This window comes from Bos grunniens, chromosome 28 (genome assembly GCF_055505025.1).
Source record: "Bos grunniens cultivar Pamir isolate PY7600 chromosome 28, Bosgru_T2T1.0, whole genome shotgun sequence".
Lineage (NCBI taxonomy): Eukaryota > Metazoa > Chordata > Mammalia > Artiodactyla > Bovidae > Bos > Bos grunniens.
This window is the reverse complement of record NC_141192.1, coordinates 26,889,377-26,907,123: the sequence shown is the minus strand read 5'-3', so window position 1 is coordinate 26,907,123 and position 17,747 is coordinate 26,889,377. Positions and strand designations below refer to the sequence as shown.

Genomic DNA, 17,747 nt, shown 5'->3' with positions numbered 1-17,747 from the left:
TTCACCAGGAGAAGCCCCTGGAATGAGAAGCCCGCACACCACACCTACAAAGTAGCCCCTGCTCTCCACAAAAGGCCATGCAGCAACGAAGATCCAGTACAGCCATAAATAAATAAGTAGAATTATATATATATATAAAATCCTAGCACATTTTTATAGTAAGAAATCTAAAAAAAAATAATGCGATACTGAAAAAAAGCACCTGTAAATATGTTGATTAATAAATATGAGACATATGGTAAGCCACAGCTTAACTTACCCTCCTTAATGAAGGTTCAGCATTAACCGCATTTTCTGGGTGAACCCACTTAGAAGGCAGACCAAGTCCTGAGTATGCATGTGTTCCATTTGGATATTGCCAAATAATTGGATAAAGTCCAAGCTGATTATATGAAGCAGATGGATGGGCTTGTCCAAGGAGATGAGGTGACTGGTGCTGTAACAACTGTTGCTGTTGCTGGTGTGCTAACGCTAAGTGGCTCAAGCTGCTGGCATGAGCAGTCTCTAGTCGTGGGTGGCCACCAAGTAAGGAGGCAGTAGGCACTCCGGGTAACACAGTAGGAAGTAAATGAGGGTGATGAACAGAATGGTGTGGACCACTAGTCAGAGGGTGAGTGTTAATGGTAGGTAATGGAGTTTGACTGGATGATCCAGCCAGTAAGTGGGGTGCAGGAGTTAAGGCAGGATGATGGGTACCTGGATTTAAACATGTTCTATGGGATGAAGAATGAAGAGGAAAAGGATGCTGGCTTAAGAAAGGTGAAATGTGGTTAGCTCCTGTATCTGACCCAATAAGTGCAGGATCTCTGTAAACTGTAAAATGTTCATTTTTATCAATGATTAGAGGGCTTTTTGTAGTTTCTAATGTACTGCCTCTAGTAGGAACCGGGTGAAAACTGCATCTTGATAACTCATGTTCTATCTTATTTGCTGGTCTTCTTTCACCAGCAGCTTGGCTGTTCGCATAAGTGGCTTTAGACTTTACAGAATCAGGGGAATGGTTGACTTTAGGCTTAACAACTTCAGGCGAGGGATTGGATTTTGTCTTGGGAGCATCTACTGAAGTATTAAGTTTAGATTTTATAGTTTCTGGAGGTGGACTTCGCTTATGCAGCTTATCTTCTGTGACAGAAACAGCACTTAGAGAAGATAAGTAAGAGACATACTGATTTTTCTCTTTTTCCATACTCAAGTTTTCATTTCCTGAAGAAGCATTCCTTACATTTGATTGGGTTAAATCTACTTTAACTACATCACTGACCCAGTTCTGGTCAGAATCTTGGTTTCCTGTTTCCAAGTATTTTGTATTTGCAATTGAATGTTTTGAATCACTAACATTAGGATCCATTTTCTGAAGTGTTTGAAGGCCAAAGGTACTACTTGAGGTTTCCTGAGCCACCTTTTCTGTGTTAGTGTCATTTGTAATATCAATAACACATTTCGGAGTGGGCGGTCTGGATACAAACTTCTCCTTTGGTAATAATTCCATTGTGTGTGTCTTCTCTGTATTACGTTCCTGAAGAAGTAAATCACTAGAATTATGATCAGAAAGTGTGGCCTGTTCTGATGAATGGATAATCATTTTTTCTTGACGCTGAAAGTCAACAGATTTCTGTTTCTCTGTTTCTTCATTTTTTTTATCTTCCTGTATTTGATCCCAGGGATGCTGGCTATCTATTAGTGTCTCTTCTGCCTTCTCATTATTCTGAGATTTTCCTTCTTCTCCGTTTATCTTTGAAGTGTTTTTATTTTTCAACTCATTCTCTGGCTTCTGCTCTGAGGAATTATTTATTATTCTCTTATTTGAATTTTCTGAGTCACTACTCTCAGAAAAGTCTGAAACATTGTCGGTTCGCAGTCTTTTCATATTTAGTTTCTTTTCATCCTCCTCAGCTTTCCTTCTTTTGTTCATCACCTGTTTTTTACCTTTAGGATTTTCTAGGAGATTTAAAAAAAAAAAAAAAAAAGTTTTACCTTTCATATCAATATTAAATAAGCATATTTTAAATGAATTATTTGTTCCCATGCCTTTAAAAGTTGGTGGGTCCTACCTCCTCGTGCTATATAATCATATTTTTCCTCCTTCATCTTCTCTTCATCTGGTATACTGCTATCTGAGCCCTTCCTCTTATTTGGACGAATATTTCTTTGTTGCTGGTGTGAATTCTGTTTTGGTACAGCAGTTTGGGAGTTCATTGCTGGTCTGGGACTATTTGCTTGGGCACGTGTATAATGACCCTAAAAATAATTGATAATGACTATTTACTACCTGATCCTAAGTAATTTAAGGGAAAATATTTTACCATAATCCATCACTAACAACATACATACGTGAACAGTGTTGCTATTTTGACTGGCACGAGACCTTCGCCGTGATGTAATGCCAATATTTTCACCTTTTAACAAAGAGTGAACAACATCATCTAGAAAGGTCATTTGAACCATAGAAGGATCGACATTCTGTGGTTCTAGTACCTAATCCATGACACAAAACAAGAACAAAATTAAATCCAATCAGCTAGCCAATATAATGATAGGTACAATTTCTTTACTGAGTAAAGGTGTTCAGAAATCAGTTTGAGATACCTAATTTGTAAGACACTGTCAGACTACAATAAATCACCTTTAATCATTAAAGATAAAATTATCTCCCAAATGTTATGAAGGTAACTGTTTCATGTTCTAACCAAAACTTAAAAAGCAAACACATCTATTGCAGGTATACCTTGAAAAACAAGAATTAGAAGTATTCAAGAATATATTGCCAAGTCATAATATGTATTTCAAAAATAAAAAATAATTTTCAGAAAACAGCTGTAAAATAAAACAGGAAGGTAAAGCATGATGGGAATTCCCTGACACGCCAATGGTCAGGACTCCATGCTTTTACTGCCAGCTCAACCCCTGGTTGGAGAACTAGATCCTGCAAGCTGCGCAGCGTGGCCAAAAGAGAAAATAGAGCATGGGAAGCAGAAAAGGACCAAAACTGTTTAAATGAATAGTAATCTTGAGGTTAAAGAAAGAACTATTTTAAAAACTAAAGGCAATTTTGTGCTTCAGTGAGGTCAAAGTTTGTTAGCTTTTAAGGAAATAAATTATACAATTTATTTAGGATTTTGATGAAAATTTTAACCAAAGCATCTGCATTGTTTATACAGGGAGTTCTTATTTATTCAGATACCCTCCACAATCCATCCAGTCAGGAAAATGCAAATAATCTATTTTCTGGGGGGTAAATACAGTACAGCTTTAAAAGATTTGAAATTAAGAATTTAATTTCAGACTGTTGCTTAAAACTCCCTATGATTCATATCCTTAACATTCTCCATATTCACTATAAAACTTAAAGGAGTAAAACAACTCTGAAATTGAATGTAAAAAGAACTTTAGAGGACATTTAAGTTTTCATTTGTGAAAAGAAACCATTTGGGAAATATCTTTTATTACTGGAGAGACAGAAAAGCTAAGACTTTAAGAAAGTTTTACCTGACTTAAGGATGAACCAAAAAAAAGACTACACAAGAAAGTCTGATGCCTCCATTTTAGGGACTGATTTTCTCAGTGCTGAAATAAATTTGGCATCACTATCTTGCTGTAACTTCAAGTGAACTCTATGTAACATCATATAAATGTGAACTTTTTAGGATTATATGACCGCAAAAAACCTAGAGATGGAAAACAGTACCAATCTGTTGATCCACTGGGGGTGGGGAGGAATGGAGTATGTGAATTGTAAACAGTTTCTTTTCCACATCTGGACTATTTACCTGATCATTCATAACGATCATGGTGCGAGTGAAGAGATCATGATGAGTAATTATGCCAGTGAACCACTGGGTGGCAGAGTCTTGTCTATATACTCTCACTCTGTATCCATTCAAGGAGTAAGGACCTTAAAAAACACAAAACCACACATCATACACGACTTCATGGATGAAACGAAAAGATAATGTGGAACTTGATGTACGAGCCTTTTAGCTGCTAAAACTTTTACCATAAGCAATTACAAATTTTGATTCCTGCAACAGTTTGGAAAAGCTGCCAAAGTCTTAAAACATGCAGAAACTGTTAACTGAATTTATGACAGTAAAATGCCATACTGGTGTACTTCTGGATTAAATTCACATTGTAAGACAACAATATCTGTATGTATATGCAGGTATCTTTCAGAAAATAGGCAATGATTAAATAATAAAAAATATATGCATATATCTGTATATATTTAAATATGTCAACACAATGGAGATAAAAATGTCTTCAATTCACAGGTACTAAAATGATATCAAATATTTGAAAGTTTAAAAAGAATTGTGAGGGAGGAAAACTGGTATACTTTATTAATGATAGTATTATACATTAACAATTTACAAAATGCTTTCACGATTTATAAATTCTCATTTAATCTTCTCCAACTCTGAGGTGTTTTCCTGTTTATAAACATTAAGAAAGTGAGGTTGATAGGTTAAATAAATTTTTAAGTGAAAGAACTAGGACTGAATTTATTTTTCTGATTCCTAGGTTGATGCCTTTTCTTCTAGAATTAAGACATTTAGCACATCAATGAATGGTTTAATGTTTGCTAGTTTTTAAAAGACTATGCCAGCAACAGTCTAAATATATCAAATTAACAGATCTGTAGAAAGTATTTCATATTACTTGTAAATTAAACATATTCATACCTATAATCAGTTTTACAAAATATAGGCTTAGAATTTCTAACTATGGAAGAAATAGACTCCAAATTAGTTTTTCTGAATGGAATACTGAAAAAGCTTACAGAAAACTCCAAATACGCCAATTTGCAACTCCCATCAGGACACTACCTTAACGGTCTTGTTCTACCACCAAACACAATCTGGAGTCAGCCTCAAATAATTCTGCTTAGGATGGAATGGACTATTGCTTTAATCATTTCATCTCTAAGAATATGACAAGGAAAAAGGGTTACTTAAAAAAATAGTAGCCTGGCGTCTTCCATAAAGTGCAAAGAAAGAAAGAAGAAAAAAAGAGAGAGGTCATATCAACCAGTCAATTTGTGGACCTTTTTTGGGTCCCGGATTAAAAATAAATAAAAATCAAGTCTGTGAAAAATTAATGAAGACATTTATGAGACAAATGGAAACTTGAACCTGAGTAATCATTATTTGAGGAACTACTAATTTTCAGCACAATAATAGTATGGCATCTGTTTAAAAATAGAACCCAGCAATGTCTTAAAATTGATGGAAATAACAGTATAGATGGGGCACAATCTATCAAGATTTTATTTTATAGTCGTTGGGGCTGACAGAGGATATTTCAGTGAACTTTTATGTGCCTATTTCTGTATATGTTTCAAATTCTCCATATTAAAAGTTTAAAAAATATTTAGCCTAAGAAGAACGTATAAGTAGATGATTCGCTATTAAAAAAAACATTCAATGAAAGGAAGCCACAACTCTGAGATTATCTCTATTAATGCTTAAATTAAATGGCATGGAAGCTGAGGCTGAGATAAACATGGGAATTTAACAAGATTACCTTTTAAAAACAATCAACCAAACATTGATACTGCATGTCGTATTGTTCCAGTTTCAGTTCAATTTCACAAAAAGCTTATGTTTTCAATACATAGTTTTACTGACAGGAAAAGAAATCATTTAGAAACATAAAATCTCAACTGAGGACAAGCTTATATCTTACTAAAAAAAGGAAATAAAACTAAGACTAGTATTGTGGTCATTGCTGAGGAAGGCAAACTGAAATAAGCCATTTTTATCAGATACCAACAGCATTCTTCAAAGGAAATCAACTGTGGCTCTGGGCAATCCTCCACAGAAAACAATGCTTCCTTCTCCAGGAAGGACACACCTACAGCGTCCGTAATACGGAAATTTTCCTATCAACAAAACACCTGTGTGGTCAGAATTTTATTCCAGGCATTTAGCTCAAATTAGTAAACTAGCGAAGTTATCAACTTCCTATTGAAATTATTCTGATTTTGCTATTATTTTCTGGGGCCTGTATATAATTGAAAATATTAGACTGGGTCTTCTATTTATACTGCATGTAACTAAACAACCAAAAGCAAACAAGAAATTGCCCAGTTCAAAAAACAAAAAAATTAATGCATAACTCAAAACAGTTACCTTGCATAAAAATCTCCTGAACCTTTTGTTCCTTTACCCAGACTTTCACTTCTTCCTGAAGTTGCGGGTTGTCCCTGAGAACTGGGTTTAGGCTGTCTATGTCGTCCTAGAATTATAGATTAAGAGAAAGGTCCATGTTACGCTGTCCTAACATTAATGTTACCAACCTTCCCTCCTATGTGTTCTAAGGACTGAAGAAAATTCCTTTATCTAAATGTATGCAAAAATGCAAATTCATAAGTTATAGTTCATTAGCAGTAACATAACAACAGAGCCTAAGAAATAAACCCATGGTAAGATTTGATCTTTGACAAGAATGTCTTTAAGGAAAAATATGAAATGTACTAATGTGTTCTCTAACTGTAAGCCTTATATAAGTCACCTTTTTAAGGGTTTCACTGTTAGAAGCAATATACAAACCAAATAGCTTCAGGTCATCTAAGGTTGGTAGCAAACAAATCAAACTGAGTATTTTGGGAAGCAATACATACATACATAGATGAGTTGTCCTCTCCCCACTATACCTAAAACATTAGGTTCAAACAAGTCATTATTTGACAAGACAACCACTGTCTTGATTTAAACACCATCAAATTCAGTTCTACTCCAACTCATCTGACCAGTAACTTCACCGATGAAAGTTTTATTTTTTCAAGCCAGTGTCAAAGCATCCAGGCAATTTAAATTACATTATTGATGATATTATCCTCATAACAGGGTGGATCTAGACACAGAAACAACCGGCTCTCTCCTTGGAGTGAATCACACAGTCACATGGTTTCCCACAATCTGCTGGCCTCCCGATGGACTCTCTGACATTCTGTTCTCTCTCAAAGCACTTCTGCTGCTCCTGCATGTGAGACCAGTGGCAGGGGCCCTAGAGTAGAGCTGGAAGAACAGAGCAGCACTGTCAATCTGGCGGCCCTTTTCAAAGTGGACGAGCAGATCATGGGAACCAGTGAACAGAAAGGTGCTACAAGAGGAAAATTCTATCTGGTGATAAAAATAATTCAGCTGTTTGGAAAAGCCAAAAAGGGGCTGAAGAGTACAGAGAATCCCTAATGAGGCAGGTCATACTTCATGCTTTAACGCTCATCCACGTAGAGCACTTTTCCTCTCACCTCATCACTGCTTTACGGGACCACTCTGCATTTCTCGAATGATACTGTGGTAAACACTGATATTTTGTTTATACCCAGTGCACACCAACAAACAAAACTGTAAGACCTTTACACTTATCACCTTTGCTCTCCTTGGAAAATATACAAAAATGCTGCTTCACAGCAGAAGCAAATACTGGAGTGGAAAGATGTCACACAAAAAAGTAGGTAAAATCTGTCATGGGGGCGATGGGGGAAGCCCAGCCCATGACCTGTCTTCCCTTTTGTAAAGAAACTTCCTAACACTCCCTTTTCTCCACTCCACTTTAGTAATACACTGCGCACTGTGTGAATCTCATTACCTGAGTAACAGAAAGTATCATGGGGAGTGTAGACGCTAACCCTCTTGATGTACACGAGGTGACAGTGAAGTCCATGACAGATAAAACACAGGAAACTTTCTGTTTCCCAAGGAAAACAATGACCATTTCCAGACAGTTCCGACAGATACCAAGTTATTTCTCACTTTATCTTCCATACACAGATCCAAACTTAACTCCTTGAAGTCAAACACTAATCATTTTCCTAAATGATGGTCCTTCAAGTGTTTGAGTTATGGTTTTATGTTTCCACAGCTTGAGTTTTGTTTCAATGCCTATCTTTATCATAATCGTTCTTCTTACTCTTATTCTAGACATTTAACTGGCATGAAAACGATGAGTACATAGAAAATTCACACAATTACATGGGTATCACAGCTGACTTACATGAAATTTACGTTTAGGGTTCTGCTGCCAAGCCTTTCTATTTTGGGGAGGGGAATGGTATAAATTGCTATTAAAGCAGCACTGCCAATGTTTTGTAGACAAGTACAGGTAGGATTTATAAAATCAGTTTCCTATACAGAAATTTTTATAATTAAAACTACTGACATGTAAGTTTTGCTCAATATTTATGTTTTATTTATTCAACAGGTTAGGCTTCCCTGGTGGCTCAGCTGTAAAGAATCCATCTGACAATGCAGAAGACTCATGCTGGATGTCCTGGAGGAGGAAATGGCAACTCACTGCAGTATTCTTGCCTGGAAAATCCCTTGGACAGAGGAGCCTTGGTGGGCTACAGTCCACGGGGTTGCAAAAGTGTCGGTCACAACTTAGTGACTAAACCTTTTTTTTTTTAATTCAACAGACTGAAAAAAAGAGCTACGTTTCCAAAATCATTAGACAGCAGTTATCGTCTCAATAACGACCCATTCATTTCTAGGGAAAAAAAAGTATACTATTAAAAGTTGATAGTATCAGTCTGGAGAAGGCAATGGCACCCCACTCCAGTACTCTTGCCTGGAAAATCCCATGGACGGAGGAGCCTGGTGGGCTACTGTCCATGGGGTCGCTAAGAGTTGGACACGACTGAGCGACTTCACTTTCACTTTTCACTTTCATGCACTGGAGAAGGAAATGGCAACCCACTGCAGTGTTCTTGCCTAGAGAATCCTGGGGACTGGAGAGCCTGGTGAGCTGCCGTCTCTGGGGTTGGGCAGAGTCGGACACGACTGAAGCGACTTAGCAGCAGCAGCATCAGTCTACTTACTCACATAACCTTATGTAAGTTCAAATTTCTATGTATCAATTTCCTCAGCGTTTTAAGCAGGGTTACTAATATCTCTTTTCCTATTAACGAGTATGTTTTTACAATAATTTAAAAAATTTCAGAAACTAGTCTTAACACATTCAATTCTAATTTAACCATGGTACTGACATGCCATTTACATATTTATGAGTTAATTATGAAATTAATTAAAACCCATGAAAATTATCCCAATACACGCCTGACTATGATAGTCATATTGCTGCTGGAATCTTTCTCTACATATAGTGCTTTGTAAGTTAGAGGCATTTTCATTGTTCTTCAAATTCTTATAGCCTGGTTTCAGTTTTGATCCTCAGATGCACATGATTACATTTTTTTTAGCCTTCTGTCTTGTCACCAACCATTCCCACTTGATGCGAATATATCTGGGGAAAAGGCCACATGATCTTTCTTACTCCACTCAATGCCTAAGGACATCCTGCTTCCTTTACTTGCATCCCACAGACGACTTCCCTTCTCCTATTCACTGCACCAACTCTCTCTGGAGTTGATGAGATTATGTTTATCTCCCTATGTACTCTACCTATCCTGAATGGTATGTCATTGTCTTTGCCTTTAAAATCCTTTCCCTTCCTCTCTTTAAATAATGATGGGGCTAAATTATACCCAAAGCTTGCCACCTGATGTGAAGAACTGACTCATTGGAAAACACCATGTGCTGGGAAAGATTGAAGGCAGGAGGAGAAGGGGACAACAGAGGATGAGATGGTTGGATGGCATCACCGACTCGATAGGAGTCTGAGCAAGCTCCAGGAGTTGGTGATGGACAGGGAAGCCTGGCATGCTGTAGTCCATGGGGCAAAGAGTTGGACATGACTGAGTGACTGAACTGAACTGAATGTAAGCTCCTACAGAGCAGGGACAGTGTTTTCTGTATGTTCTCTATTGTGCTTGAAAGTGAAAGTGAAGTCGCTCAGTCCTGTCCGACTCTTTTCAACCCCATGGACACCAGGCTCTGTCCACGGGATTTTCTAGGCAAGAGTACTGGAGTGGGTTGCCATTTCCTTCTCCAGAGAATCTTCCCAACCCAGAGATCGAACCCAGGTCTCCCGCATTGTAGACAGACGCTTTACCATCTGAGCCACCAGGGAAATCCCTATGACAGTGGGAGGCAGTCAGTCTTGATGCTAAGAGTGAGAAACTGAAATCTTCCCCCACCCCAAAAAGAGGCACTTCTGTAGAACTGTAGTCATCATTACCATTTTAAAGAGGCTCACAAAAGAACAAAAGATCAAATCTTGTTAAGAGTTTTAGCAGGTTGCCAAATGAAGTTTCTCCCCCCATTTATTGACCTAATGTTGTGAGAGTATAAAAAGAAAAAATGAGATACAAGGCTATAATGCAGACTCACAGAGAAGGGCACCATAATCATAGATTACTAATAAATATTCACTATCTTTGACAGAATGGAACTAACATATTCAGCTCTGCCTTGAGCTTTTCATTAACTGCAATTACCCCCCAACAATTTCATATTATATAACTAAAGTAACATGCATTCATTAATCTCCTCTCCCCAGATAATGAAGGAATAGCACTGTGAATCTTCTTCATAAACTCCATCCAGTGTATTAATTACACAAGTTACAACCTCCAGCAAACGACTAATGGGAAAACAAAAAATCAGTGCAACAAGATCTGTTGTACTAGAAATTTATATAGAAAATATGGGAAAGTTCTAAATAATGCCTTAAGTGAAGTTCTGGACTATTTATTTATTGCTCACTTGTGTGCTGTTACTTTCCTCCTTTTGAAAAGACAGAAGTTAGATTTAATTGAGTATTAGTGACACCTTAATGTAAATAATAAAAAAGAAAAATAGCTAACAAGATTGTGCATTTACCATGGCAGATACTATGGATGCTTTCCAAACCTATGAATTTTTGTAGAGCTGAGATTATTATACCCCTTTACATGTTATACACAGAGAGGTCCATGGTTACAGTCAGGATGTGATGGAGAGAGCTTGAATCTAATTCTGTGACTCTAAACCCCAGCCTCTTCACTTATTCTGTTTTCTCATGAACTAGTATAACAAAAAGGCATAAATAATAGACTATTTACTGTCACTGCCATTCAAAATCTGACACATTTCTTTCATTATATGGAGGAGAGGAATGGAATAGAGGAAAGATATTAAGATATTAAGTCACAATGGGTTAAAAACAAAGAATTCAACATTAGGTGGAAGTTATCTTTCTATACAACCTTATATTGGCCATGTGAATTTCTGCATACAGAAACAGTCTAACACTCATCAAACAGAAAAGACTTAGGATGTTAAATTCATGCCATCTTATAACAAGAAAGGATAAAAGAAAGAGAAGACAATCACTTTGGCAATGTGACATAATCATGATCTACAAATTCTCAAATGCTGTATTTTTAGGTAAACATTACCCTGAATTACAATGAGATGATCGAAACACACATGTATTCCTCATGAATACAGAAGAATATGATGACATTAAAAAGCATCATTTTAAAAGCTAAAATCAAAAAAATAAAAAATAAAAAAAAATAAAAGCTAAAATCAGGTTGGAATATCTACTCTGACAGTAAGACTACTGCACTAACCTAATTTTTGTGCAATTCTCTGCTTCATCCCAGTTCAAAGGGAAACAATAAATATTTTACTAATGGGAAAACAAAGATCACAGCACTAAAATTTTCATATATGCCTGGCTAGGTTTACAAAACAGCAATAACACGACAGTGCTCAAAGGATATATAACACACTTTCTAAGATAATAAAGAAACAGTTTGTCATACCATAACAGTGCTCCCTACTATTTCAACAAATATTTCCCTTACGTTACACATCCTCTAGATTTAAATACTGACCAAAGAGCCAGCAGAGCCATGAAACAGGTAACAGTACACCAGTTCTAAGTTTCTATCAATATGACTGAGTTGACTGGCTTAACAATTTTAAGAGATTTGCTCTAAAGTCTTAACTGATGACTTTCATTTTAGGATACAAGAAATACAGGGACAGTTCTTAGAAAGGTACAGTCTTTCAAGATTGAACCCGGAAGAAAGAGAAAATATAAATACACCAATCACAAGCACTGAAATTGAAACTGTGATTAAAAATCTCCCAACAAACAAAAGTTCAGGACCTGATAGCTTAACTGGCAAATTTGTATCAAACATTTAGAGAAGAGTTAAAACCTATTCTTCTGAAACTGTTCCAAAAAATTGGAGAGGAAGGAAAACTTCCTCATTTTATGAGGCTCCCATTGCCCTGATACCAAAACCAGAAAAAGATAACACACACAAAAGAAAACTACAGGCCAATATCAGTGATGAACATAGATGCAAAAATCCTCAACAAAACACTGGCAAATTGTATTCAACACTACATTAAAAAGCTCATACACCATTGATCTAGTGGGATTCATCCCAGGGATGCAAGGATTTTTCAATATCTGCAAATCAATCACTGTTATACACCATATCTACAAATTGAAAAATAAGAAATATAAAACTGGAGCAGCTTCTCTCCCTTTGGACAATTTTCAATGGAGAATGACCTAAGGCCTGCTTTCAAACTTATACTGAGTGTGCCTTAGTAACAGAATTTTTTTTCCTCTTGCAATAAAGTCCCTGACCTTTGTGATGACATCTTAAATCCAATTATATTACATAAATTCCCCTATAAAAATCATACCTGACTGTATTTTATAAGAGTAATCATAAAAGAAACTGTATCTTGAATGTCAGATTGGGTGATTGAACATGCTTTGCAACATCACTTTGCCACAGTCATAATTTAAATTCATGCTTCAGCAAAACTACAAATGCTTGTCCTTAGATCCCTGAGGTTGCTAGCCAACAATGAATAACATGAATGATAGGTTCATATAGATCAAGAGTGACATCAACTGCTATTATTGCCAGTTCCTGTATAACTTATAAAAGAACCCAATTTGTTAATAAGGCTCTACTGAAATTGGAAATCTGTTAAGTCTGAGAGTTACTACAGAGGTCTTCAGAAAGCACAACTGTCTAACCATCTGCAATTTAATTAAATGCAGCTACCACTGAGGGCTTCCATATATCTTCCTGATCTAAAGCAAGAGTTGGCAAACTTTTCCCCTAAAGGGCCAAGAGTAAACACATTAGGCTTTGCAGATTATACCATCCCTGTCTCAACGACTCAACTCTGCTACTATAGGGCCCAGAGCAGCCAAACAACACCATAAACAATATGTAACTGAATGGGCATGGCTGCATTTCAATAAGGTTTATTTACTGGCATTATATGAAATTAGAATTTCACAGATTGATCAGTGTCATGACATTCTTTTGAGTCTTTTCCCAACTATTTAGAAATGTGAAAGGCCTTATAAAAAACAGGAAGGAGGTTTGATTTGACCTGCAGTCACTCTGCCTACCCATGATTTAAAAGAACACATAAACTACTAGTATAAACCAAAATTTAAAACTTCTCATCAAGGCAATGCAGTTCAATGGCAAACAGACTGCAAACTGTTTCCATAAATGTCTGCATATTCATCAGGATAGAAAAACAAACCAATTACCAAAATCTTTTCATTATTAAAGAAAGAATATTTTAAGACAAGTCATTTTTTTAAGGCTTTCACAAGTAAAACAATTTCCCGGGTACATTCCTGCACTCTGTGAATATAATAGTGTACTTGATTTCAGTGTAGAAAAGTTATCCATTTTGAAAGATAAGATTCAATCCTTTGGGTCAATAAGAATTATATACAGAGGTCAGTACTATGCACTTCTCTGGACTCCAGAGTAGGGTAAAAATAGGAACATGTATTAAAAAAGAAGAAATTTCCCAAAATTTATCCTATGGTTCATATATCTTAAGACTGCAAAATGAGTGTTTTCTCCATAAGATAATTTAATATAATCTCATTTATACTGTCTCCTAAGGAACACAGATACTCATTCAAAACAAACAAACAAAAAACAGGGGAGAGGAAGAAACAAACAGGGAGACAAAGAAATCTTAATTTCTTTGCTTCTCTACTTCCTCCAAGGGCTGACCATGTGACAACTCTGAAAAGAAAGTGATTAGGGTTAAGAGGAAGAAAACACATCACCACACGCTGTCACAAAATTATCTCAAAATACTACTGGGAGCAATGACCAACATATTTCAAATATTTTACCTGATATTTTCTATTACATAAGGTGAACGCTAAACTGTTTCTAAAATGTCTGACTCTTTGGCACCCCATGGACTATACATATACAGTCCATGGAATTCTCTAAGCCACAATACTGGAGTGGGTAGTCTTTCCCTCTCCAGGGGATCTCCCCAACCCAGGAACTAAACCCAGGTCTCACACACTGCAGGTGGATTCTTCACCAGCTGAACCACAAGCAAAGCCCCAAATCTTTCTAACATAATTCTAAATCTTGTATTGCCAATTTTGGTGACTTCTTTACAACATATATGATAAAACCTAAAAATTTCCAGATTCTTAATCACTGTTAAAAGTTTAAGTTTTAGGCAAAATTTAAATTGTTATAGTTTATTTAGGATCTATATGATTCACTGCATATAAACCACACATCAATATTTTTAGAGTCAAGAGCACTGGACTCATTACTTATATACACTACATAAAACCTCTGGAAGACAAAATTCTCGCTTACCATCATTCAAGAATTACCAAATTTAAATGTATTCCAGTTCTTCTGTCAATCAGATTGGAAAATGTAAAAAGTTTATGACACCATTCATGGGAGAGAAAACTTTTTCTGAAAGGCATTTGGACTACACATCCTATCTGAAATAATGAATGTTTCTGCAATTCATTTCAGCTCACAAGAAATTGTGGGAAAATAAGTTAATGATGTCAGTATGACAAAGAGGTAATGTTCATTCCTTGAGTTGAGCTATTTCAAATCCTAAAAGATGATGCTGTGAAAGTGCTGCACTCAATATGCCAGCAAATTTGGAAAACTCAGCAGTAGCCACAGGACTGGAAAAAGTCAGTTTTCATTCCAATCCCAAAGAAAGGCAATGCCAAAGAATGCTCAAACTGCGCAACTGCACTCATCTCACACGCTAGCAAAGTAATGCTCAAAATTCTCCAAGCTAGGCTTCAACAGTATGTGAACCATGAAATTCCAGATGTTCAAGCTGGATTTAGGAAAGGCAGAGGAACCAGAGATCAAATTGTCAACATCCTCTGGATCATCGAAAAAGCAACTGAGTTCCAGAAAAACATCTATTTCTGCTTTACTGACTATGCCAAAGCCTTTGACTCTGTGAATCACCACAAACTGTGGAAAATTCTGAAAGAGATGGGAATACCAGACCACCTGACCTGCCTCCTGAGAAATCTGTATGCAGGTCAAGAAGCAACAGTTACAACTGGAGATGGAACAACAACTGGTGTCAAATTGGGAAAGGAGTACATCAAGGCTGTATATTGTTACCCTGCTTATTTAACTTATATATAGAGTACATCATGCAAAATGCCAGGCTGGATGAAGCACAAGCTGAAATCAAGATTGCTGGGAGAAATATCAATAACCTCAGATGTGCAGATGACACCACCCTTATGGTAGAAAGCAATGAAGAACTAAAGGGCCTCTTGATGAAAGTAAAAGAGGAGAGGGAAAAAATTGGCTTAAAACGCAACATTCAGAAAACTAAAATCATAGCATCTGGTCCCATCACTTCATGGCAAATAGATGGGGCAACAATGGAAACAGTGATTGATTTTATTTTTGGGGGCTCCAAAATCACTGCAGATGGTGATTGTGGCCATGAAATGAAAAGACGCTTACTCCTTGGAAGAAAAGCTATACCAAACCTGACGGCATATTAAAAAGCAGAGACATTCCTTTGCCAACAAAGGTCCATCTAGTCAAGGCTATGGTTCTTCCAGTAGTCAGGTATGGATGTGAGAGTTGGACTGTAAAGAAAGCTGAGAGCCGAAGAATTGATGCTTTTGAACTGTGGCGTTGGAGAAGACTCTTGAGAGTATCTTGGACTGCAAGGATATCCAACCAGTCTATCCAAAAGGAAATCAGTCCTGAATTTTCATTTCAAGGACTGATGCTGAAACTCCAATACTTTGGCCACCTGATGCAAAGAACTGACTCGCTGGAAAAGACCCTGATGCTGGGAAAGATTGAAGGCAGGAAAAGGGGACGACAGGGGATGAGATGGTTGGATGGCATCACCGACTCGATGGACATGAGTTTGAGCAAGCTCCAGGTGATGTTGGTAATGGACAGGGAAGCCTAGAGGGCTGCAGTCCATGGGGTCTTGAAGACTTGGACACGACTGAGTAACTGAACTGAACTGTATCTTCTTTTAGTCTGCTTTCAACTCCATAATCCAGCAATCTCAAGTCTTCCTTACACAATCTTAATATCAAGCAAACTTCCTCTTACCCCTAAAGTACTGTATTTGCCTAACTTAATTAGAAATTTGTCATTTTAAAGCCTACTATTTTTATATGATTATTATTCTATGTGCTAGTACTCTCTTAAAAAATTTACATAAGCTTTGAACAACCTACTCCCATGCTATTTCTCAAAATCTTCATCACTGTACAACATGGTTTTCCATAGTTTTAGTATCTTCAACTACATACTCTTCTACCCAACATTTAACTTTTTAGTAATCTAAGGAAATAAATGAATAACAAATCAAATTAATGCATGTATATGGAGAGTCTAGGTATTTTAAAACAGAAAAGTTTTTTTTTTCAGTTGATCATATACTCATATAAATTATATAATTATAAACTCAAACTGAGTGACACAGAAGGAAGCTAATGATAGAAAAAAATTAATTTAAAAACTTCACCACATAATTTTTAAAGACAATCATATAATTTTGTATATAAGTTAAACAATAGATAATTAAGTCCTATCTATATATAATTTTATAATCCCTGGTTGATTTTGGTTAATTTAGATGAGTGGTATCCTACAGTTTCAATACAGCTTAAATATATCCTAAATTAGGAAAAAGAAATGGCAACCCACTCCAGTATTCTTGCCTAGAGAATCCCATGGACAGAGCTGGACACGACTGAAGTGACTTAGCATGCTTGAATGCATTGGAGAAGGAAATGGCCACCCACTCCAGTGTTCTTGCCTGGAGAATCCCAGGGACGGAGGAGCCTGGTGGGCTGCCGTCTATGCAGTCGCACAGAGTCGGAAACGACTGAAGCGACTTAGCAGCAGCAGCAGCAGCAGCAGCAGCAGCAGCAGCATATCCTAAACTGACTGTATATGATTAATGGGACGAATTTTTTCTCAGCCTTTAAAAAGTATCTATTTAATAAGCATGTTCACTTAACAGTATAAGCAATTTTTAAAAAATCTTAAATTTTGATTGACAGATGAGATTAATACTTCACAAATATTAACATCATTTAATCCTAACAAATTCCTTGCTAGTCTGGTATTATTCTCTCCATTTTACAGATGAAACAAATTCAAGCATTAAGTAATTTACCCCAAATCACATGGCTAGAAGGCACATTAGCAAGAATCTGCATAATGTCAAAGCCCTTTCCACAAATCCATTGTCCAAACCATGAACTGGCAGAATAAAGAATGTGAATACTCTCTGCTGGGTTTTCAGTATCTTCCTTATGGTATTAGTGTCATGATGACAGAAGTAAAAAGAAATCCAATTAACCAAATTATTTTGTTATACACAGAAAATGATGGTTGCTAAAGTCGGTTCACAGGAATATAGTATTCCAAAATTTGGAATAGTTATCAAAACAATAAACTCTCATTTATCAGGTATAAGTAACTTATCAGATCTCAGATGGGATTTTAGAATGGGATATACTATATTAATATACATGTCCTATTACACAATTCTTAGGGTTTTTTGTTTTTG

General features: G+C 36.5%; 1 protein-coding gene across 49 annotated transcripts in view; it reads right to left on the bottom strand.

Annotated features, from left to right (window-relative positions):
• Positions 1 to 17,747, bottom strand: part of JMJD1C (jumonji domain containing 1C) — a 316,832-nt gene that overhangs the window by 43,355 nt on the left and 255,730 nt on the right. For 9 of the 49 annotated variants that reach the window (XM_086382227.1, XM_086382223.1, XM_086382230.1 and 6 more), the window contains 5 exons: positions 6,129 to 6,234; positions 3,768 to 3,892; positions 2,332 to 2,475; positions 2,052 to 2,238; positions 260 to 1,938 (listed from right to left, as the gene is read on the bottom strand). In XM_086382227.1, the coding sequence (XP_086238353.1) occupies positions 260 to 1,938; positions 2,052 to 2,238; positions 2,332 to 2,475; positions 3,768 to 3,892; positions 6,129 to 6,135 (2,142 nt within the window). In that variant the 5' untranslated portion in view covers positions 6,136 to 6,234. The remainder of the gene's footprint in view (positions 1 to 259; positions 1,939 to 2,051; positions 2,239 to 2,331; positions 2,476 to 3,767; positions 3,893 to 6,128; positions 6,235 to 17,747) is intronic. The other 40 variants (XM_086382232.1, XM_086382236.1, XM_086382235.1 and 37 more) reach the window with 9 other exon arrangements.